Raw genomic sequence first — 24,757 nt, 5'->3', positions numbered from 1 at the left:
CTTATTTTATCTTCAGTAGTACATAATGTATACTCTCTTGACAATATCATGTACTCCATTTCAGATTAAACTTTTGCTTATTCTAGTATGCTTATTCATACCAATTTTAGCATTACTATTAACTTGTACAGTTAAGTGTATATCTATTTCATGCCAGGCATGGGACGGTGCCAACAGGGAGGTCTAGAGAAGAATGTGGCAATATGACAGCTTAGATGTGATAGTTTGCTACTGTGAATGTGAAGTATTATGTAAAATTTTCTAATATGAAGTCAGCACTGATTCTGGAAGGGCAACACAAGTGAGAGTAATTTTTTTTACTTTACAAAATAATCTTTGCACAGGGATTTTTAACACTTACTGGAACCTTAGTCAGCATCAGGTTTTTCTAACTTTTTCAAGTTAGAATTATAAAGGGTGAATCATTGATTTAGTTTGCAAGTATTCGAGGTTTAATGATGGTTTGATCAGTTAAATTGGACACTTGTACTGATTTTGTTGATTGTTTATGCCCTTTACCTACTGTCATTTTGCTGTGTTTATTTTAATAAATGCTAGAGTCACTATATATTATTTTTCTTCCCATAGCAGGTATGAATGAAACATAGTCTCAGTCTTCTTTAGCACCATCTTTTCTTTATCTCTATAGCACTGAAATCACATGAAGCTGAGGGTGCAGATTCACCTGATAGTGTCATCTCATCCTGAGGACCATGAGTAATCAAACTCTGGTAACAGAATTTATTCTGCAGGGCTTTTCAGAACATCCAGAATACCGTGTACTCTTATTCAGCTGTTTCCTATCCCTCTACTCTGTGGCTATGACAGGTAATATCCTCATTATTTTGGCCATTAGCTTCAACCCTGGGCTCCACACCCCCATGTACTTTTTCCTCTTCAACTTGGCTACTATGGATGTTATCTGCACGACCTCTATCATGCCCAAAGCCCTGGAAGGTCTGGTGTCAGAGGAGAGCTCTATATCCTATGGGGGCTGCATGGCTCAGCTCTATTTTCTCACTTGGTCTGCATCTTCTGAGCTGCTCCTCCTCACTGTCATGGCCTATGATCGGTACGCAGCTATCTGCCACCCCCTGCATTATAGCACCATGATGAGTAAGTCATTCTGTAGTGTGTTAGCCACAGGTGTATGGGTGCTCTGTGCCTTCAACACAGCCATTCACACTGGGTTGATGTTACGCTTGAATTTCTGTGGCCCCAATGTCATTACCCATTTCTTTTGTGAGGTTCCTCCCTTGTTACTTCTATCTTGTAGTTCCACGTATGTGAACAGTGTCATGATTGTCCTAGCTGATGCCTTCTATGGCATACTGAACTTCCTGATGACTATTGTGTCCTATGGTTTCATCATCTCCAGCATCCTAAAGATGCGAACTGCAGAGGGGAAGAAGAAAGCCTTCTCTACCTGCTCTTCCCACCTCATTGTGGTGTGCATGTATTATACAGCTGTCTTTTATGCGTACATAAGCCCTGTCTCCAGCTATAATGCAGAGAAGAGCAAGTTGGCTGGTGTGTTGTATACCATGTTGAGTCCTACTCTCAACCCCCTCATCTATACTTTGAGAAACAAGGAGGTCAAAGCAGCACTCAGGAAGCTTTTCCCCTCCTTCAGGAGCTAGCTCATGTCTTAAGACGCTCTTCAGGAAACTGCAGTTTTAGTTGGAATTGATCTCTCTGTATATATCTGATAAGTTAAATTTTGATGGGGAAGGCAAACTGAGTTTCTTCTTCCATTCCAGTAGAACAAGTAAATGAGTTTGGAATTGAGATGCCCTGAAGCTTATTGGTGAAAGGCTTGTGATTGATGCCAGCATTTGACTTCTGGAGTATTCTGGTCTTTCCCCCTAGGCAAAAAATGCTAAACTGGCAAAGAAAACCCTTTTGAAGGAAGTGTTCTGATGCTTTATTTACAGTTGCATGATAACATTGTAAATCTGTTCTTTTGTATGTACATTTCTCAAACTATATATCTTGAAATTACATCTAGAATTTTAGTAGTAGACCTGTAAGGAGTTCCGTGGGATGTATGGATCTTACAGAACTTGGGGGACTTCCAAACTGAAGAATTGCTTCAGGTGATAAGTGACCTGAAGAAACCTCTACTTTTGTTATCTTACCTCAAGTATTTGCTTTTGTGCCAGTTACACTCAGAATTGTTTCTGAGTTGAAAGTAAACTTTGATTCTATTTTATGCTTTTCTTCTTGCTAATGCTCAAGATAAAATGTATTATTAGGGATAATAATTCATTTTAATCATTTTATAGACAATGAACTGTACATATTTAATGCATTAATTTGATGAGTCTGTCAAAATGTAATTACCACTTTGTATTGAATATAGAATTTTCAACTTAAAAAGCTGACACTTGGACTATGCATTTCAAAAATTTTAAGGTTTCTCATCCCTTTTTACTTTGTTCTCAGTTCATGAGGATCTGACCTACCTCATTGACCTGGTATGGGGAAAACGGCTGTTATTTAGCTTTAAAAGTTTCTATGTTATTATAAGAAACAACACTATATTCAATTGTTTCAGAATAAAACTGAATGAACAAATCTTCCATGTCTAATGAAAACAGGTCTTGAGCTTGTGTTCTGTGCCGTTAGAGATTGCACTGAAAAACAATTCCTTTTTGTCATAATCCATTAAAGATGACAAAGCAAGATGAGAATGTTAGGACTGAATTAAAACACACAATGTTACTATTATATACGAAAGCTGAGAGCCGAGTTTGATATTGACTTATAAGAGAAGAATTGCCCACTGCTTTCCATTCAGTATTGTCATATAATTTATCAGAAGCACCTTGATTTGAGGATTGAAATTCAGGAATTTTATAAACCATATAGACTTTCTGTGACAGTGGCACATGAGGTGATATGTATTTAATTTTATCTTCTAGAATTTTATCTAATAAAATTCTTGTGCCCAAGTAGAAAGTCGAAGTCCTCCTTAGTAACTAAGACATTTCAATGAAGAAGACTTTGAAAACTACCTTTCAATATGATGACATATATTTTCTAACATGTCATAAAGAAAATTTTTAAGTTTTCCATTTTTGTTCTTTGTAGTTTTTATACTTTATATATTTTATTGGATGAGATCAAAGTCAGTTTTTCAGAGTACCCAACCTATTTGAGTCCAAGGTTTGTATAAACAAAACAGGGCAATAAATTTTAGAGATGCAGATTAGATTGAGTGAGAGAACTGAAAACAAGGTCATGTGTTACGTAAATTTAAGATATTACTATTGATGAATGGTTACCAAGGACAGGATCAGCAAGGGAAGCCTGGGTGTCACAACCTAACTGATGTTGCTTCTGAGGCTATCTAGAAAGGATAAGGCAGGTAAGTGTGATTGGAGTCATACAGAAAGGAGTAATTGGAGAAACTGTAGGTTCTGCTTTCTTAAAATCTAGTAGAAACAACTGAAGCAAAAAATCTGGAAACCATTCCAGTGGTACCTGACATAAAGCAGACCATGTTTATTTCAGGAAGTCTTTAGTTCATGAGTGACAACATTCTTGATTAGGGAAGACTAAATAAAGGAGTTACCTGATGGAGATACTGATGGAGATGGATCATTTTTTCCTTATTCCTAAATTCTTTCCTAGATCCACAAAGTCCTTCATTCAGGCCCAACACTCCATCCTCTACCCCCTTCAAATTCAAACAGGCCAGCATTAGGTTTTGTTGTTGTTGGTTTTTTTTTCTTTTTGGGTCACACCTGATGATTCACAGGGCTTACTCCTGCCGTGCTATCGCTGCAGCCCCCGGTGTTAGGTTTTAGACAACTTTTCTTTCCTCCTTTTTTATTTATATACCATAGACAAATGAGATGATCTGGTATTTGTTCTTGTTCCTATGGCATATTTTAATTAACATGATTCTCTTCGGTTCCATCACAGGTTCAGCAAATTGCAAAGTTTCATCTTTTTTTATATCTACACAATATTTCATTGTTTCTATATACCACAACTCTCTTATCTGAAAACTTTTTAGGGTTTAATCCTGCATAATTCTTTAGGGACTAATAGTAGTTATGTGTATATCAAACATTGCATCTTTCCACCATGTGGAGTTTACCATAGTCAGATTAATTATTTACTATGAAGATCATCACCATGGGCTAATGGAGTTGTTTTAAGTGTTTAGTTATTACAATTAAAGCTTGAAAACATTTACATACAACTTTCTGTTGGGATATAGGTTTTCATTTCTCCGGGATAAATACTCAGAGAATAATTACTGGTTTGATGATAGCTCCAAAATGAACATTTTTTTGTTCCCTCCCCCATGTTAAAATTTTTAAGAAATTGTCAAATACTTTTTAGGAGTGGCTTCAATGTGTAAGAGATCCAGTATATTCAGCCCTCTAATGGCATTGTCCTATATTTTTTTAGTCATGTTGATAGGTGTACATTGTATATCACTGTATTATTTATTTTTAAATTGAAGTTATGTAGATTATACTCTTGTGTGTTATTTTGGAGTTCATACCTCATCCAGCGTATGTTACTATACTATAACACACCCACCATCAACATACCAATAACCCTTCACCACAGGACATTGGGCCTCTTGCACTTTCTTTTTTAACTTCATACATTATATATAGATAGCAACATTAAATATGTTCAGGCTGTTATGGTGGTAGATTATGTAACATTTAAAGTAAGTTTTTAAAGACATCATAATGAGTTTTGTTTTTCGTTTGATTTATTAACATATCCTTTAATTTTTTTCTAGCCAGAAGTTCCTAAACTTATTTGGTTTACCACTCAGTTTTAAGAGAAAAGGTTACTTAGCACAGCACCTATAGATCTGCCTTCTTTAAACAAACTAATAGACCCTACAGTTGCTGCCAATACTAAAACTTTTTCTGCATCATATTCCTCCCCCGGAAAGCAATATTGCAACTTCAGAGAACACTAAATTCTAGATTATGCATACTTACTTTGATAATCTGATTTTTTAGTTTTAGGACTAAAGGCTAATAATTTGTTTTGTTTTCTGCTTATTTTTTATTTTTCTGTCTTCACATAGGCTACTATACCATTATATTTTCATTTTGACTTATCTATATTCTGTACAGTGTATCTCTTTGTATAACTGTTTTAGTAGTTTTTTCTAGATAATCACTCAGGCCCCCTAAAAAATATTTATTATCACAACACTATAATTTACCAAGTTGTTCACAATACAGTTGTTTTAGGCATTAAATGTTCCAACATCAACCTCATCACCTGTACAACCTTCCCTCCACCAATGTCCTTGTTTCCCCATTCACCACTCTAGCTGGCCCTTGCAGGCATAAACAAATTTACCTCATATTGTTTATTATAAAACAAAGGCAAATGGAATTCTCAAAAATTAGGTCAATAAGAGTCAGTGTTATTATTGTTACATCTAACAAGGTGCATTAAAATCATTATCTGACATTCAAAAGAACAAAAGCGACCAGTGCTGGCGTGGATGTGGGGAAAAAGGGACACTCTTTCACTGTTGGTTGGAATGCCAACTGGTCCAGCTTTCCTGGAAAACAATTTGGACAGTCCTTCAAAAACTAGAAATTGAGCTTTCATATGACCCTGAAATACCACTTCTGGGAATATACCCTGAGGATGCAAAAAACACAATAGAAATGACATTTGTACCTATATATTCATTGCAGCACTGTTCACAATAACCCAAATCTGAAAGTGCCCTAGAACAGATGACTGGTTAAAGAAACGTTGGTACATCTACACAATGGAATACTATGCAGCTTTTAGGAGAGATGAAGTCATGAAATTTTCCTAGAAAATGGATAGACATGGAAAGTATCATGCTAAGTGAAATGATCCAGAAAGAGAGAGACAGACATAGAAGGACTGCACTGATTTTTGGATTATAGAATAACATCACATGAGGCTGACACCCAAGGACAGTAGATACAAGGGCAGGAGGAATGCCCCATAGCTGGAAGCCTGCTTCATGAGTGGAAGGGAGAAGGCAGATGGAATAGAGAAGGGATCACTAAGAAAATGATGGCTGGAGGAATCAGTCAGGATGGGAGATGTGTGCTGAAAATAAATAATGGACCAAACATGATGGCCTCTCAGTGCCTGTGCTGCAAGCCATAATGCCCAAGAGTAGAGAGAGAGTATGGGAAATATTGTCTGCCATGGAGGCAGGGGGAGGGTGGAAAAGGGGGGTATACCGGGGATATTGGTGGTGGGGAATGTGCACTGATGGAGGGATGGGTGTTTGATCATTATGTGATTGTAACCCAAACATAAAAGCTTGTAACTATATCATGGTGATTCAATAAAATTAAAAAAAATAATAAAGTCATTGTCTGAAAATATACAGTGCTGCTTAGTGCTAATTGAGCCTTCTGAGTTACTGTACAGGCTTGTTGAACTTGACTGCATTCTATAGAACTTTCTGTTGAAATTTGCTGTGACCCCACTGGGCTGACAGTACTATGAAATTTGAAGGTATCATATGCAGCAGTCCAGTCCAGAACTATACTTCTGGTACAATTTGGTGGCTTGGCAGTTTGATGAGGTTCAGTTGTAGAGCTGGGCCCTTTCTATGGGTATGAATGCAGGTTGTATGCCTTCAGGTAAGAGGGGAATTTGCTTGCCCTCACTCTGAGGAGGTCCCAGAGTTCTCAGCCAGGACCAGTCTACTCAAAATATGAGCACTTTGGATATTGTATTTTGACTTTTTTAGACCAGTGTATTACAAAGTAAGTGATGTCATCCTCTAGGGAATACTGGAATGATGGTGAGGAGTGGGTGGTTTGCAGTGATAACATTGAGTATAGATGGATGGTGCTAAGTAACTTATTTTCTGAGAAGGAATGGTAAGCCAAATAAGCTTGAGAAGCTCTGCAGCATTTAACCTTTTTAAAATTTCACCTAGCATTTTTGACACTTCTCTGGCTTTTTACTTCTGACTTCTTACTGCCAGGTGGGTTCAGTTTGACTTTTCAGTTTCACATTATGCAGTTTGGACTTTAGCAACTCTGGGAGGATTAATTCTACTCACCTCTGATTATTTTCATGGGAATCAACTAAAAAATTAGGAACTCCATATTATATTTGCATATATAATGAAAGAGTGACTACAATATTTGTGCTATAATTTTATATTTTTAGCAATGCCAATTAGCAGCCACTGGGGATTCTAGAGGGACATTGATCTCTAGATGGTTTTATTATATCTTCTAATGAGTTCTGGTGTATCTAGGGTCTGCCACTGGTCCTGGTGGATTCTGATTAGTATCAGGAGACAGGCCAATGCTACCTATATGATGGAGAAAATTATTTCATTTCATCTTTGCTAAGGACATATGTGTTCTCTAAAATATGATGAATCAGGGGAGTAATAATATATTTATTTGTTCTGGAATGCATTTTATAGGATATTGTGTACAAGAGATCCATTTGAGTGAAGAGGCTATTGTCTTCCATCAGGAAGTATTGCTCGAACCAAATATTCAGGATCTTCTATTGGGGTTGACTTTGGCAGAAGTAGGTGGGGAGTTTGGGGAACTTGGGGTCTTCAATGAGGCTGTGAAAAATTTTTGGAATTATAAGTGAACTCATGAACTTGCTTTCATATTCCAGTAGAACACTGGGGATTCCATGTTGCTGTTTTGAATTTCCCAGGATTTTACTGAGCACAGTTGCAATGAAGCTATGTTTATACCCGTTTTAGGAAGCTTTGGAGTCATATGAAGAAGGATATTTAGTAGATGTGATGCACATGTTTAACTTTGCGCTAGGGCAAATTACGGTCTTCTAAAATGCAAGGGTTTCTTTTTTTCTGTTTTCTGTCAGTAACTACCTAGTCCAACATCTTGACTTTTTAGAAGAGTGAAAGAGCAGGGGACTATTCTTTGATTCCTGTAAGCTTCACAAGGGTGAGTAAATAATCTTTGTGTGATTGGATTATCTTGCCTTCATTTATTGTGAACTGAGGCAGTTTGTTACTTTTCAAGCTATTCTCATATACTGGAAGGACTGGAAGTTGGCCAAATAGAAATTAATTCAGAGATCTAAAATTAACAGTAATTGACCAGAATTTCAAAGGTTCACATAAGAAGAGTTTATGGATCTAAAGGGTATATTATATTATTTTATTTAGCTACATAATAGGAGAGAAAATGAGTCAAAAAATTCCTTAAAGTAAAGGCTTGAAATTTCCTGTACTCAGGCTTCCATTCTCTAAGGATACGGAATGAAAGAACTAGAAGATAAGGCCACTTAGCATGGAACAAAGTGAAAATTTACCTCTTTAATGAGCTACTTTCAAGTTCCTGGGAATTGCTTGCGCTTGTCTCTGACAGTATGATTATAGCCCAACTGCTACTCTTTTTTATTGTAATTCACTTTTGAGGGTTGCTTCTATGGCCACAAAATTTTTCTACAAATGATCCTATGACTTCACATACAGATGATAAGATGACAAATGACCTCATGGGGAGACAGAAAGAGAGAGAGAGAGAGAGAGAGAGAGAGACAGAGAGAAAGAGAGAGAGGAGAGAGAGAGAGGAGCGAGCGAGCACTTGTTTGCATGGACATGCTTATATGTGATTCTACCTGCATGCATATGCTTGGGATGACAGATTTTATGTCATTATTTAAAAGTCAATTATTACAGTTTAGATCACATATTTACAATAGTGTTATATTTATGATTCTGATGTTAGGTAAAGTTACCTAACTTTATCACCATCAAAATGCCTAAGACCTTTCACCAAATGTCTGTTACTTCAGCATAATTGTTTTCAGTCTTACTGTTTTTGTTTTGCAGTATTTATTTTATGTATGAATGATATAGGTGATATACCTTATCAATAGTTTATTGTATGATAATATATAATTAAAATATGCTTTTTTCTTGACAATAGATAATAAAAATGACTAAAATTTTATAATGCATTATTTTAGAAACTCATAACCACATGGAAAATTCTTAATTTTAGGGATTTTGAGCTGCTTTTACTATTTGTATCTAAAGATACAAATCACTTACTCATACTTAATAAAAGAGCAAATAGATGGAATATTTAGTTCACAAATCTAGTCACCAAGGTGTGCTTTATATATTTAACAAAACCATTTTTTCATTCCTCAGTCATGACACTCCACAAAAAAGCACAAAGTTGATTGAAGAAATAGAAAACTCAGTGATGGAAGATATAAGAAATAGGACAGCAGTCCAGGAATTCATCCTGGAGGGATTTCCTGCTGTCCAACATCTGGGGAAGATTCTCTTCCTGGTGCATCTGCTGGCATATATGGCCTCTATCATGGGAAACACGCTCATAATTACTGTGACTTGTGTTGACCATCGCCTACAGACACCCATGTATTTTTTCCTTAGCAGTTTCTCCTTTTTAGAGTGTTGTTTCATAACCACTGTCATCCCTAAATTGTTGGTCATATTTGTATCAGGGAGTCAAACAATTTCTTTTGCTGCCTGCTTCACACAGGCTTTTGTCTTTCTTTTCCTGGGGGTAACTATTTTCTTCCTTATGGCTGTATTATCCCTAGATCGGTATCTTGCCATTTGTAAACCTCTGTACTATCCAACCATCATGAGCCCAAGAAAGTGCGTTCTTTTGGTCATTTCCTGCGTGGTTTTGGGATTCTTTCTCATGATAATTCCAATTTTAATTCTTAATTCCGCATCCTTCTGTGGCCCCCATGTTATCCCTCATTTTTTTTGTGACTTTGGCCCCCTAATCCATCTGTCCTGCTCTGACACCCGATATATTGAAATGCTGTCATTTGGCCTTGCTGTGTTTATCCTTTTGACATCCCTCAGTACAACTATACTTTCATATAGCAACATCGTAGTCACAATCATTCGTCTCCCATCAGCCAAGGAGAGACAGAAAGCCTTCTCTACTTGCTCATCTCACCTCATTGTTCTCTCACTGATGTATGGCAGCTGTGTCTTTATTTATGTAAAACCAAAGCAAACAAACAGGGTGTACTACAACAGGGAGGCTGCCCTTGTGAATACCGTGGTGACTCCACTATTGAACCCTGTCATCTATACTCTGAGGAATAAGCAGGTCCACCAGGCCTTGAGGGACATTTTGTCAAGGGTAAGGTTGCAAAAATAGAACCACAGACCCAAGGGGAGTGCACCTTCCCTATCAAAAGCAATCTCCCTCCTATTTGTTTGTGAAACACACATAGATTGAAAGCATTAGTTATGCATATTTATTTTTAGAATGGGGCTAATTTATTTTACAATCGAGTATATTCATTATTTGAAGACATTAATATTCTTTTTATATAGAAATGGCAGTATCTCCTTGAATCTTCTTTTTTACTACTGTTAGATAATGGAATTCAACAAACTTTAATGAAGAACTTCATATACTTGATTTTGTTTGATACATGTAGAATTTTAAAGCTGGGAAGTTGTTTCAACAATCCACTTGTGGTAAGTGCAATGAATGGAGAATGAAATTTACAAGTATTATTGGTTCAAGGATTGATGCAATGTGGTGATTATAGTGAATTATGAAGTCTATATAATTTAAAATATTAAAACTACTGAAGATGACAATACAATTATTTTTAATGTTGGGTACTCAACTATTAAAAGAACACAAATCTTTATAATTCTAATTCTTACTATGATGTAAACAAAAACATAGTTGAATGAAAGTTCCCCTTTCCTTTATTGGTTTGCCAGATTGATTTCAGTATCAAAGGCCTGAGGATGAAGAACCCTAGGAAGAGCAGAGACTCTAAGTTTTAGAATCAGAATTGAGTAGTTACCTACTACAGAAAATTTAAGGAATTGGGGATTTCTTTGGAATGATTTACAAAACAATAACCCCTGGGTGTTCATTGTTAGTATTAATGTGAAATAACAATAGGTAGAAATTACTGTTTCATCTAATATGACATCTGGCCATATTGAAACAGAAATATAAATTGAGATGGCATAGATGGATGCTTTTGCAACTTTGATTTTCAAGATTTTGGTAGGAAACCATGGATTTGGAGAAAAATTCTGTGAAAAATATCCTGGAAGCTGAAGATTCTTGTCATGGCTACTTAATGACTATTCCCATGCTTCCATATTACTGCATTAGTCTGTCATTGCAAGTATGATTAATTACTGTATTGTGGAAACTTAGTCACATAATTATGTAATAATTGAAGAATAGGTTACTCAACTCACATATTTTTATCCAAACTATGCATACATGGCTATTTCTATATATTTTGGGGAGGTATTTGGGTCACCTCAGGGGGCTCAGGGGGCTTACTCTTAGTTCTGTTCTCAGGGATCACTCTTGGTGGTGCTGAGGTAAGCAGTGTTGGGGATCAAACTGGGATTGGCCTGTGGTGAGGCAAGAACCCATCAGTGAACTTTTATGTATTTAATTTTTAAAATAATTTAAATAAAGATCTATTATTTACAAGGTTATTGATGAGGTTACAATATTACAACACCAGGGCCAACTTACCTCTATCAGTGTTCCTAGGCTCCCTCCACCCCATCCCCTGCCTGTCACCTTGACAAGCACATTTCAAAGTTTGATGTTTGTAATTTAGGTCTGTTGTTTCCAATATTGTTGAGTCTGTGTTTTGGATATTTGGTTATACTACTCTCCCACAACAATGGTATACCTGACCCATGGTCCCCAAATATTTTCCTTTATTATATATCATTCTTCCTCCCCCTATCCCCTTGATTTCTTTCCATCTCTATTCTTCTCCTACCTATACTCTGGAGTCAAAGGTGATTTAGGCATCTGCTTTTTACTGCATTACATTTTCTTATCTTCCATATATTTATCGATTAGACTTGTCTCTTTACTGATTTTTGGAACATTCCCTTTGCTCAAGGTTTTACATTGTTGATATTTTTTCCCACAGTGATTATTGAATTGTGTGGTATTGAAAGCAGACCTCTTCATAGCAGTGGATGTGGTTGTAAGAAACTGATAACAGCAGCTGGACTGCAGCTGGACTGAGGGAATATAGAAGGGAGGGGAAATATTTGAGGGAGGGAAGGTTTTTGGTGATCCTCAGTGTACAGGATATTGAAAGGATTCAGTGCTGAATCTGAGCACATATGCCACTTTTAATACCCAACATGCACTAAAAATAATACAAATCAATGATGAAAAGACAAAACAAATGAAATAACAGGCATAGGTTCTGAATAGATATTTTGCAAAGAATATGTAGATAAGAAGAAAGATGACCAAGAGAAACAAGAAAAATGCTCAACATCATTATCAGGAAAATACAAAACAAATCCCACAATGCAATGTCATCTCAATTTTTGTTAGGATAGCCATTATAAAGAAAAACCTGAAAGGTTAGGAGTTTTGGTGAGGGTGATGAGAATGTAAAGTGATTTATTCACTCTGTGAAATAATGTTGAGGTTCCTTAAAAAGCTAAAATAAAACTGCCATATGATTTTAAAAAGCCACTTGCATATGTGTGTATGTGTGTGTATATACACATATATTTTCAAAAGAATTGGAGATAAGACCTCAGAGATATCTGTACTTCCATATTTATTGCATTAATCACAAATAAAGAAGATATAGAGCAACCTATATCCACTGATAAATAAATTTTTAAGATGTGGTATGAGTGGTGGGGGTGATGGGAGGGAAACTGGAGACACTGTTGCTGCAAAATGTACACTGGTGGAGGAATGGGTGTTGAAACACTGTATGATTGAAACAATCATAAACAGCTTTGTGAGGACCTATCTCACAGTGATTCAATTAAATCACTGTATCACTGTCAGCTTGTTGCTCATCAATTTACTCAAGTGGGCACCAGTAACGTCTCCATTGTAAGACTTGTCACTGTTTTTGGCATATCGAATACGCCACTGGTAGCTTGCCAGGCTCTGCCATGTGGGTGGGATACACTCGGTAGCTTTCTGGGCTCTTCGAGAGGCACAAAGAAATTGAACCCGGGTTGGCCCCGTGCAAGGCAAAAGCCCTACCCGCTGTGCTATCGCTCCAGCCCAATTAAAAATCATTAAAAAATAAATAAAATTTAAAAAATTTATACAGCAAAAAAGGTATTGAGTTAGCTATAAAAATTGTAGTATGGACTAGGATGTCACTCAGCATCAAAGCACATGCCTTACATGTATGAGATTCTGGATTTGTTCCTTAGCAAAAAAAAGTGTTATAATAAAATATTAAGCTTTATAAAATGGAAATCCTGCTGTTTGCACAACACGAATAGCCCCAGAGAACATTATACTAGGCAAAACAAGCAGATGCAGGAAGATAATACTACATGGTTTCACTTTGATAAGAATTTAAAGTAGTCAAACTCTCAAGGATCAGAGAGTAAAATACAGTTGGAAACCAAATAATATTGGTTAAAGCATACAAATTGTCAAAGTATCACACCATAGTCACAGTAAAGTAAAAACACTTTGAAGAGTATATAGTTGTACCCCTATAAAATGCACAATATTCTGATACCTCTATTTAAAAAATTAATCCCCAAAGTTTCATAACTGCAGAATGAATAAATTGTGGAGGCTCACTGAACTGTAAAATGCCTATTGCTACAATTCTACCTATTACAGTTAAAATTTCATTGAGGGAAGATATTATGTTAAGTGATCTTTCCACGAAACAAAACAAAGTGGTTGGAGGTAATCATTTCTAAGACCTTAAACTTATTGTGGTGATAGATTCATGACTGTATAATTATCTATAATCTCATCAAATTGCATAAATTAAAATGTATATCTACTTGCCCATCAGCCGTACTCCAATGAAGTGGATTTACAAAAACATTTTTTGAGTCAAAATAATACTCATTGGATAAAAATTTTATTGTAGGATATCAGTAAATATTAGAAATTAAGGATGAAAATAACAAATTTAGAGGCACAATTATAGAAACTTTACAAAATAAACAAAAAGAAAAATAGAATTTACCTCAAATTGAAAAGAGCACCAATAAAATGCAGAGCATCATTAAATAATGTTATATTTACATATGACAGTATTATATTTCTGAAAGTGAAATATATGTGGATGATTATGACAAAGATTAAGAAAATAATAATAATAATATCCCTCCAAGTTTCTTGAAAGTATAATCAAAATAACTTAGTAAAACCTAAGTACTAGAAATATGTAAAAACTTACCTGAGGTTTATATTAATACAATTGGTGAAAAAAGTGATAAATGGAAAATATTTCAGGCAGCTACAACTGGGCTTGCTCTTTACATCAGTGCACATGTATCCTGTATATGTATCTTGCTTGCTTATTTATGTTTCTTTGTTCGTTTGCATGCTCTTTCAAGCTCATGTTTCTTCTTTAAAATATATTCCTTTCCTTAACTCCCCTGGAATATTTCTAAGTGAGTTCTGTTCAATTAAAAAATATCATGCTAAACACACACACACACACACACACACACACACACAGAGCAGCCAGAACTTAAAAACAAACAAACAAAAAGACACAAAAGAACAAAGATAAAGCTAACAGTTTCTCTTTGGAAATAAGCGAATAGCACAATATATTTAAAGAACCCTTAAAAACAATATGTCAGTTTAGAATCATGTAACAGAAATATTCTTCCAAAAATTAAGGGAGATGGGCTGGAGAAATAGTACAGGGGTTATACAGCTTTCCTTGCATGAGACTGACCCTGGCTTGATACCTGGCACAATATATGGCCCCCTGAGTATCAACAGGAGTGATCCTGGAGCCAGAAGTAAGGCCTGAACACCCTGAACACTGCTGTGTGTGAACCACACCAACCTCACAAAATATTAAAATATACCAAAGACAAAGGAATTTATCACCAGTAAACTTAAAGTATACTAATTAGTATATCAGCAATATGCCAGATGGTAATATGGGTCTATAAAAAGAGTGATAAACTCTAGATTTAGTAAACACATGGATAGCTTTCTTTTTAAAATGATTTAAATTTATTGAAATTTAATTGACTCAACCAAAATAGTAACAATACGCTGTAGAATATATAACATTATAGGGAAAATTATGAAAATATTATAAAGTTTGGAGGAGAGTAGAATGAAAATATAATTTTTAAAAAAATTATGTAACATGGCAAAATATAACTTGAATAAGACAACATGTATAAAATGTATAATATAATCCATAAATCAAAATAATAACCCCTAAAAGAGATGAAAGATTTTATTGCCTCCCCCTGCTGGTTCTAGGGAGAAAAACATAAAATGAATCATCGCAATGTGATAGCAGGAAATTGTAGGGCTGTTGTATATTTTTATCAGGGTGTAATATCACATGTTTAAATATGACAAAATCTATGGTTAATAGAATACCAATGTTACCTCAATAAAACTGATTATAGTGAAATATTAAAAATGGTTAATTCAAAAGAAGACAGGAAAAGAGAAAATAAGAAATGAGCAGAGTGGAGAAATACAGGAAACATTAAGATGGAAGCGTGAACCCGAGCTATAATAATCACGTTAAATGTAAATGGACTAAAAATACCAGTAAAAAGAGTTCGTTTTTGTCTCATAAAGACCAACTGTGTGCTGGTAAGAATAATGCTTATATTAGAATAACATTTCAATTTATAAGATCATCTAAACTCCAAGAAGACCCCAAACACAAGAAAATTTGTGTATCTACAATAAGGATAAATAATAGTTATCTCACAGGATTTTTATGCAGGGACTATTGCAAGTGGAGTGCAACCGAGCTATTCTTCGAGCCAGAGGAGAGTCCACTCCTAGTGACACTTGGACTGATGGTTCGGTTAGGTGGATGATATCTCCAGAGACTTCGGAGAGGATATGGAGGTGTTTGTCGCTGGTAGACCCTTCTGGAACATTCTCTGCACTGAGCCTGGTGGGGTTTCTGTGCTTCACTATTATGATTGTTATGTTCTGAGCATTACGCATGAGTTTCTGGCTCTGTAGTTCCTAAGGTCTCACCTGGCATCCCCCCCTTTGGCTTCAGACCCAGTGTTTGGAATTTTAGTTTATCAGAGTCCAGACAACCTTGGCTCTCAGCTTTTGTCCTGAGTTTAAGGCTTTGCAGAGTACAGGTGGGGAGTGTACAACTTTCATAATTGTCTCGTGTCATTGAGTCTAAGAAGCCTTGGCCTGGTAAGTAGTAATACAGAATGTATTCATCCCAGAATGTCAGAGATGGCAATAGTTATTATATGCTTCTGAGTCTTTTCCTGTTTTTTACCTTTCTGCCCCTCACCCAGGTTTCTGCTGAGCACTTTACTGGCTTTCTGACTAGGCTTTGTCCTCTTGGAGAGCTGAAAGCCTCTGCTTTTATTGCTATTTTTCAGCCCAGGCTATGGGCTTTTGCAATCAGCCCTGTGTGGGGGCTACCACCTCTTTTCAATTTCTTTGCCTCCTTCAGTCCAGTGACTTCACGTTTGGTAACTCACTTAGTTGCTGCTGTTCCTCTGCAGACTCTGTTATTTTTCTTTCTCCTATTTTGTATCTTGTATATTTTATGCTTTCCCTTATTACTGTCATTCCATTTCTGTCCCTGTGTTACTATTTATCACCTTGCTACAAGCTAATGTTCCTTTTCCCTCTTACTTTCTTATAGAATAACTCCTTTGAACATTGATGTGTAGCAAGTCTAGTGTGGTAAACTAATTAGCATTTGTTTTCTTGAAAAAGTTTTATTTCCCCACCACATTTGAATGACAATTTTTGTCTTGCCTGACAAAATGATCTTTATGATAGTGAAGAATTATCTCAGGCAATAGTGATATTTTTACAGTGAGTAGGCGTTGCACACAGCCAACCCAGGTTCGATTCCTGGCTTCCCATATGGTCCCTGGAGACCACCAGGAGTGATCCCTGAGTGCAGAATCAAGGTGCTTAGTACTGTCAGGTGTGGATCCAAAACAAAACAGACAAGATAAAAAGACTTATTTGGCAATTTTTAATAGTATGAAAGAAAATGTTACTCTTTTTTCTAGTCCATAGGGTCTTTCCTATGAAGTCAGAAAAAAACCTGATAGAGGTATCTTTGTTACGTTTTTTTCCTAAGCATTATTCACAGTACTTTATTTCTTAGTATTATTCAATATCTTCATTATCTTTTACTTTTGATAACAGTGACATAGTTCATTCAAATAGTTACTCTGTATTAAAATTGGGATGTTGCTCAGTCTTCTAGACATCTTTCGTTCTTTCATTAGGTTTGGGAAGTTCTAAACGGTTTTGTCATTGAATGTTATTTCTGCTCTCTTCTCTATTTATGGCACAACAATTACTGATTATTGCACTTCCCTTGCATCCTTGCATTGATTCCTCCGTCCCTCTGGAAGAGCCCAGCAAGCTACTGAGAGTATCCCGCCTGCATGGCAGAGCCTGGCAAGCTGCCAGTGGTGTATTCAATATGCCAAAAACAGTAACAACAAGTCTCACAATGGAGACGTTACTGGTGCCTGCTTGAGCAAATCTATGAGCAATGGAATGACAGTGATACAGTGAATGTAGTCAGATATTGCTAATATATTGGTTTTATTTTTTCTAATGCTTGTTTCTTTATCCTCTTCCATTTGAATCATTGATATAATTTTATATTTAATTTTAATATTCTTCTCTCCATTATACTGAGCTTACCTGTTATGCTTTATAACATAGCCAAAAATATATGTTTGAAATTTTTTAAAATATTATTCTTTTGTGCAGCACTTCTTGTGTCTTATGTTTTTCTTATATCTGGAACTTCTATATGTTTGGTTGACATTTTGTAATTTTGTTAAGTTTTGTCATGGTGTCTCTCCTCCATTCTTTGTAGTACCTTCTCCAATTATGTTTTTGAGTTTATCCTCTGGATATTGCCATTTTCATTTTCGTTGTCATACTGAGAAATTTCATCTTAACCCTTACAGAGTTTGCCTGCAAAGTTGCATTCTTATCTATGTTAGCTTCTCTCTTTTCCTGCAGGTGGTGCTGTGACGTTGGTGTTGGACTTGTCCTTTGTTTCTAAGGTTCTGAAATTAGCAAAATGCAAGGGTTGCACTTTAAGGAGATAGAAAAACTAAGTAGGTAAGTCACTGTGTTGTCTGACACTGTGGTGGCGGTGGTTGTGGCACAGTCCAGGAGGGTCTAAGCTGCACATTGCCTTCTCTGATCACTCTAATACCAGGTTCTCCCAACCATTTGTTACATTGTCTCTACCTTTGGGCCTCAGTCACATAACTGCCCTTTTCCCTGATGGAGCAGGAAGGAAACTTAGTAGGTACAACTGCCATTAAATTAAACCAAAAAATTCAGTTTTGTTTCATTTTTGTCCCAGAACTAAAATTGCTAGAAGCACAGTTACCCGTAAGGACTACTACAGTTCCTTCTCCTGCTGGATCAGGTCTGATTATAATGAGAGCTGGCATGCACTATGCTTCTTAGGGATATCTTCCTAAATTGATCCAGTTCCTACAATTCTGTGCCTCATTAAAATCACACACCTTCATATAAATAGATGCAGGTGTCTCAGCCAAACCAATGTGAAGAGGAGGTTTCTCTGTGAGATATAGCTGAGTTCTGATTGTGTTTTGTTTGTTTGTTTGTTATTTTGCTCTTTGGGTCACACCCAGCGATGCACAGGGGTTACTCCTGGCTCATGCACTCAGAAATTACTCCTGGCGGTGCTCTCGGATATGGGATGCTGGGAATTGAACCCAGGTCGGCCACATGCAAGGCAAACGACCTACCCACTGTGCTATCACTCCAGCTCCCTGGTTGATTTTTAACAGTGAGATTGGCTTGGCAGTATCTATTTTGCTTTTTTTTTTCTTATCATATTTTTTGTACTTCTAATTTTGTTTATGTATTGTTTTCCTAATTTAATTTAGTTGCCTGTGTATTATGGTAGTTCATTAAACTTCTTTAGGAGAATTGATCTAAATTCTTTGTCAGCTTATCAATAACTTTTTAAAGGATTTCTTTGATTAAGTATATAATTTGTAAGTGAATTACTGATAGCTCTAAACAATAATAGATAGCAATATAATAATAGTAGGGTACATAGCAGCATAGATAGCAATATAATAATAGGGTACTTCAACATCCAACTTTTGTCAGTGGCTATATAAACTATACAGAAAGTCAACATAAGTAAAAAATCATACATGACACCAAATGTACATTTAACAGATTTAAAAATACTCTACCCATAAGCAACAGAAAATGTATTATTCTAAAGTGTTCATGGAGCATTATACAGAAAAGATCTGTGGTAGGTCATAAGAGAAGTCTTAATGAGCTTAATTAGATCAATATTATGCCAAGAATCTTTTCTCATCACCATTATCTAATACTGGATATTAAAACTAAAAGAACTGTAAAGGATATAAATAAATAGAAATAAAACACTCTCCTCAACTGAGAACATCATGGAAAATAAAAAGCCTTGAAACAAATGCAATGAAACTACGACAAATCAAAATATACAAATTATACTGAGGTCAGAAAAGAAGTTTTGAAAGGCAAAGGCAAAGGTCATAGCAATAATTGCATTTATTAAATAAATATCTCAAATTATCTAAGTTCACTCTTCAAGAAACTACAAAATAAGAAAAATATAAGTTCAAAATTAGCATAGGAATGGAATCAACCTTTTCCAGAAAGATAATACAGGGATAAGGTGCTTTGTGGCTACCTGTATTGGAACAAATGGTCCCCTGAGCACAACCAGGAGTAATCCCTAACCTAAGCACAGACTCAAGAGTAAGCCCTGAGCACCACCAGATATAGCCCCTAAATAAACAGAAATTAAAAAACAACAAAAAAGGAAACAATGAAGATAAGAGCTGAAATAAAAGAAACAGACTGGAAATTTATAAATCATTAACTAAATGAAGAACAAACTTTTATGAAGAAAAGCACAATTGACATTTAGCCAATGTAAGAGGAAAGGAAAAATAAAATCCCTAAAAGAAAAAAATACAAAGTATGAAACAAATAAATGGGGCTTTATCAAACTAAAAATATACATTGCAAAAGAAACATTAGTCAAAGGAAAGGCAACTGATTAATGAAAGAAAATATTTAGAAATAATATATCAGCTATATATTTGTTTATCTGATATAGCACTTCAAAAATGGTTAATACATATAAATATATATAAATTTATATATGAATATACAAAGAACATACAATTTAAAGACTGAAAATATATTTAAAATAAAAAAGCTAAATAGAGATTTTTTTTTCAAAGAAGACATACAAATGGACAGCTGGTACATGAAAATATACTCAATGAAAAAAAACAAAAACAACAACAACAACAAAATGCTTTTACTTTCTCTGAAAAGAAAAAAAAGAAAACATACTCAATATCACTAATCATGAAGGAAATACAAATTAAAGCCTCAATTAGATAGCACCATGCATTTAATTGAGTGTTTTATGCAAGACAAAAAAATAGAAATGTTGATATCACACAGAGAAAAAAATCTGTGTTGTTAGTGAATTCTTTTTTTTTTTTTTTTTTTTTTTGCTTTTTGGGTCACACCCAGCAATGCTCAGGGGTTACTCCTGGCTTTGCACTCGGGAATTACTTCTGGCAGTGCTTGGGGGACCATATGGGATGCTGGGGATTGAACCCAGGTCGGCCGCATGCAAGGCAAAGCCCTACCCGCTATGCTATCGCTCCGGCCCCCTGTTAGTGAATTCTTAACATGATAAATGTATGCAACTATTTATAAATACAATAAATTTGACCAGGATCTCAGGCTGGCTGCTGAGACCCCAACAAACCTAGGTCGGCCGTGGGCAAGCAAACGCCCTACCCGCTGGGCTATCGCTCCAGCCCCTACACGTTCAACCTTATAAAGAAAAGAACAATAAAAAGGAATAGGAAAAAATGTTGGGATAAGCTATCAAATTGATAGTGATGAGGATTTCAAACATATCCCCAAAACTAAATAATTAAATATACTAACTATCTACCGAGTTTGTACATCAAAACAACATCAATAAAGTTACAATTAATAAGTTACTATTGGAAGTATTTTTATGTAGAATTGACTGAAGGGATTTTTTTTCTCATTAAAATGTTCTACTATATTAGAATTAGATGCATCAATCTCCACATCATAGATTGCCCCACATTGTGTGCTATGTCTGGATGGTAAAGACTGTTTTGAAGCATAAATTCAATTTTAGATTTGTTTCTCTATTTATCAAGTCTTTTTTTAAAGTATGGCCTATCTCAAAGTAATAGAAAATATATTTGATTAGTGTACATATTTAAAATTTATTGCCAAGTTCTAACTAAACTGTTAGGGAGCTTATACTCCTTAGAAGTTTGACCATCTTCATTTTATTTCCACGAATGCTGAATATCAGCGACTTTAATATGCATTTTGTAAAATGCACTTTAGATTATCTAACCTGACTTTAGATTAAAATGCAAATAAAAATTGTGTTGAGGGGCTGGAGCGATAGTGCAGTGGGTAGGCCGTTGGCCTTGCAAGCGGCCAACCTGAGTTTGATTCCCGGCATCCCATATGGTCCCTCAAGAACTGCCAGGAGTAATTCCTGAGTGCAAAGCCAGGAGTAACCCCTGAGCATCGCTGGATATGACCCAAAAAGAAAAAAAATGTATTGATATTTTAGAGATATTCTAAAGAGAAAATAAACATATTTCTCTTCTAGGAACAGAAACTAAAAGTACACAAAGACTAGGAATTAAGATAATGAAAATGTGGTTTACAAATAGATTATCAGTCAGAAGATAATCTTGTACTTGATAAGACAAGTCTACTTGAAAAAAAAAGTTTGCTCTCTTAAAAATATTTTCATTTGTAATGTAAAGTTTCTGAAGAAATAATCAAAGTCTATCACTTTGAACCCTTGGAACATAAGATGCAAATGTGAAACAAATAGTTTCAGCAGTGGAGATGGCATAAAGTGACTGCCAATTTAGGCAAGTTAGGAGAGGCCAATTTTATAGTGTCAAAATAAAAACAAGACTTGGAGATGAATATATGTAGTATATACAGATGAGTTTTTTTGTTTTCTTGCTTTGTGTCACACTCAAAGATGCTGAAGGCTCACTTCTGGTGGACTTGGGGGACCCTAAGTGGTACTGGGGATCAAACCCAGATAGACTGTATGTTAGGAAGACACCTTATCTGATGTACTATCTCTCTGGGCCTGAGATTATTTTTTTAATACATTATAACTGAAACCTATATTAGATGTTATCATTCCTCTGAAATAACAGCGTTTCCATAATAACAACTTTAATACAAGAAACATGATAATGCATATGGATTTGAGGAATAGCTTGTAGAATAGATCATTTAGAAAAATAGACCATTGGCTAGTTTTTGGAATGTGTGGTTTGAGAATCATTCAAGACTGCAAACAGAAGAGAGACACAAGCCACAGAGATGCCTTGAACCCCAAAGTCACTATTCAGTTAAAAATTTAACTCCAACTCAATCATCGTTTTGAAAACTTTAATATGCCACTGATGTACCAAGAGTAGCACACTGCATTTGATAGTGTATAAAGTAGAAGACAACCAATCTTGATAAAAAATTAATAATAAGTACTAGCACACACCTGCAACAACATGTTAGTAATCTCTTATACAAGGGCTTAATGGTTCCAAGGTAAGATACAACAATTTTCACACTTTCCTCTAAGGAAACCTATTTGGATCATTTTTAGCAGGTTATTCATAATAAGCAACACAAAATAAATTATTTAGGATCTACCTGTGGGGCAGGCTTGGGTCGTGGTGGGAAATTTCAAAATAATGGTGGGGGAAGGTGTAATGGTGGTGGGACTGGTGTTGGAATATTGAATGTAATAAATTATTGTGAACAACTTTATAAACATAAAATAAAAATAAAGTTATAGTGATCAAAACTGCATGGTACTGAAATATAGAAAAAAATCTCCCCCTGGGGGACCCCATATGATTCCTCCAAAAGAAAAAATAAAGACTGCAAACAATTCTGTTTCTTTTTGAACATAGAAATGGTGTACATATATATTACTAAAAAAAGTTTCAAGAACAGCAATTTAAAGCACATTTGATAAAAACACAAGCATTTCAAGGTTAAAAATATTATGATCCATTATTTCCTTGGCTAGTAAGCAATGGAAAGCAAATTTAGAGATTAGTATTATTTTCCTAATTTATTTCCTAACCATAACACAATATATAATTCTTTATCATTTAAATTATTCAAATTCTTTTCAAATAGTGTTGGTGCTATTAAATCATGTTTATTACAATAGAGGAATGACACAAGGTATAAACTATTGGATAGTTAAAGCACGTAGTTGATATCAGGAGGAATAAAATTATACTAAATGGATTTACAGTTCAAATTGTTTATCATTAATATGTGTATATTTTTGAGAAGATATATGCATACCAAGGCCAAATACTGCCCTACGGAGACTCTATGCATCGAGATTTCTATTTTTCTGGGAAGATGTAACAGAGTTCAAGTGAAGTCTGATGCGACTCTTCAGTAGAAATTCCGTAAACTGTTACCTTAACTGCACTGAAGACGAATTGTTCTTTGAAGGCTTTGCTCCAATGTTGTGCAAAATTTTATTATGATATTTTTATTCTGCACATTTTCTCCCGTAGAGCTTGGTGTACCTGCTTGTTCCTTAGTGTGTAGATGACAGGGTTCAGCAGTGGAGTCACCACTGTGTTCACGAGGGCAGCCTCCCTGTTGGATTCCAGCCTATTTGTTTGCTTTGGTTTCACATGGATAAAAGCACAACTGCCATACATCAGGGAAAGAACAATGAGGTGAGATGAACAGGTGGAGAAAGCTTTTTGTCTCTCCTTGGCTGATGGGAGACGAATGATTGTGACCACTATGTTGCTGTAAGCGATGATGGTTATAATGAGGGATGTCGAAAAGAGAATCAAACCAAGAACAAAAGTCATGGTTTCAACAGATCTGGTGTCAGAACAAGAGAGATGAATCAGGGGGGCCATGTCACAGAAGAAATGAGGAATGACATGGGGACCACAGAAAGATAATTGGGAGACCTTCACTACCACAACAGTAATGACACTAAAGCCTAAAGTAAAGCAGGTAGTAATGAGGAAGAGACAAGTCTTCATGTTCATGATAGTTGGGTAGTGCAGAGGCTTGCAGATGGCCACATACCTATCCAGAGACATCAATGACAAAAGAATGAAACCAGATGCTCCCATAGACACAAATACAAAGAACTGTATAAAACAGGCAACAAAGGAAATTGTTTGTCTTCCTAAAAGATAGATGACCAGCAATTTTGGAATTACAGTAGTTGTACAACAACACTCAATGAAGGAGAAAACGCTGATTAAAAAGTACATTGGTGTGTGGAGCCTGGAGTCAATACAGGTGATGGTGATTATGACCGCATTGCCTGCCATGGATGCCAGGTATGCCAACAGGTGCACCAGGAAGAGAACCTTTCCCAGATGCTGGACAGCAGGAAACCCCTCCAAGATGAATTCTTGGACAGTCGTCTCATTCCCCATTTCCATGGGCATCTCTTTCCACAGTAGTCTTTCCTGCTTACACTATAATAATATCACAGTGTTTACAAATATTTTAGAGACACATAAAATTAGGTAATTTAATGACTCAAGAAAGTATTAAAGTAGATTTCAAATTAGGACAATGAGATGTTTCTCATTAAAGAGGATATGAGCTCAATATTAGGTGAATACTCTGTTCTAACTTCT

At 35.7% G+C, this 24,757-nt stretch overlaps 3 protein-coding genes across 3 annotated transcripts; 2 read left to right on the top strand and 1 right to left on the bottom strand.

Moving 5' to 3' along the window:
- Positions 1-661: 661 nt before the first annotated feature.
- Positions 662-1,640, top strand: LOC101551028 (olfactory receptor 13A1). Its single transcript, XM_012932523.2, is given in 2 exon segments — positions 662-705; positions 707-1,640. Coding segments are annotated over 2 exon segments (978 nt in total).
- Positions 1,641-9,077: 7,437 nt separating this feature from the next.
- On the top strand, positions 9,078-10,151 carry LOC101547952 (olfactory receptor 6C75-like). Its single transcript, XM_004607538.2, has one exon. The coding sequence runs from the start codon at positions 9,078-9,080 to the stop codon at positions 10,149-10,151; it is 1,074 nt and encodes a 357-aa protein (XP_004607595.2).
- A 13,469-nt stretch (positions 10,152-23,620) lies between these two features.
- Positions 23,621-24,571, bottom strand: LOC101550759 (olfactory receptor 6C74-like). The gene has a single exon (XM_004607380.3). It carries the CDS (start codon positions 24,560-24,562, stop codon positions 23,621-23,623), a length of 942 nt encoding a protein of 313 aa, XP_004607437.1. The 5' UTR covers positions 24,563-24,571.
- Positions 24,572-24,757: the final 186 nt, after the last annotated feature.

The sequence above is a fragment of the Sorex araneus genome, chromosome 11 (genome assembly GCF_027595985.1).
Source record: "Sorex araneus isolate mSorAra2 chromosome 11, mSorAra2.pri, whole genome shotgun sequence".
NCBI lineage: Eukaryota > Metazoa > Chordata > Mammalia > Eulipotyphla > Soricidae > Sorex > Sorex araneus.
The sequence above is the reverse complement of the archived record's forward strand: the minus strand, read 5'-3'. Positions and strand labels throughout refer to the sequence as shown.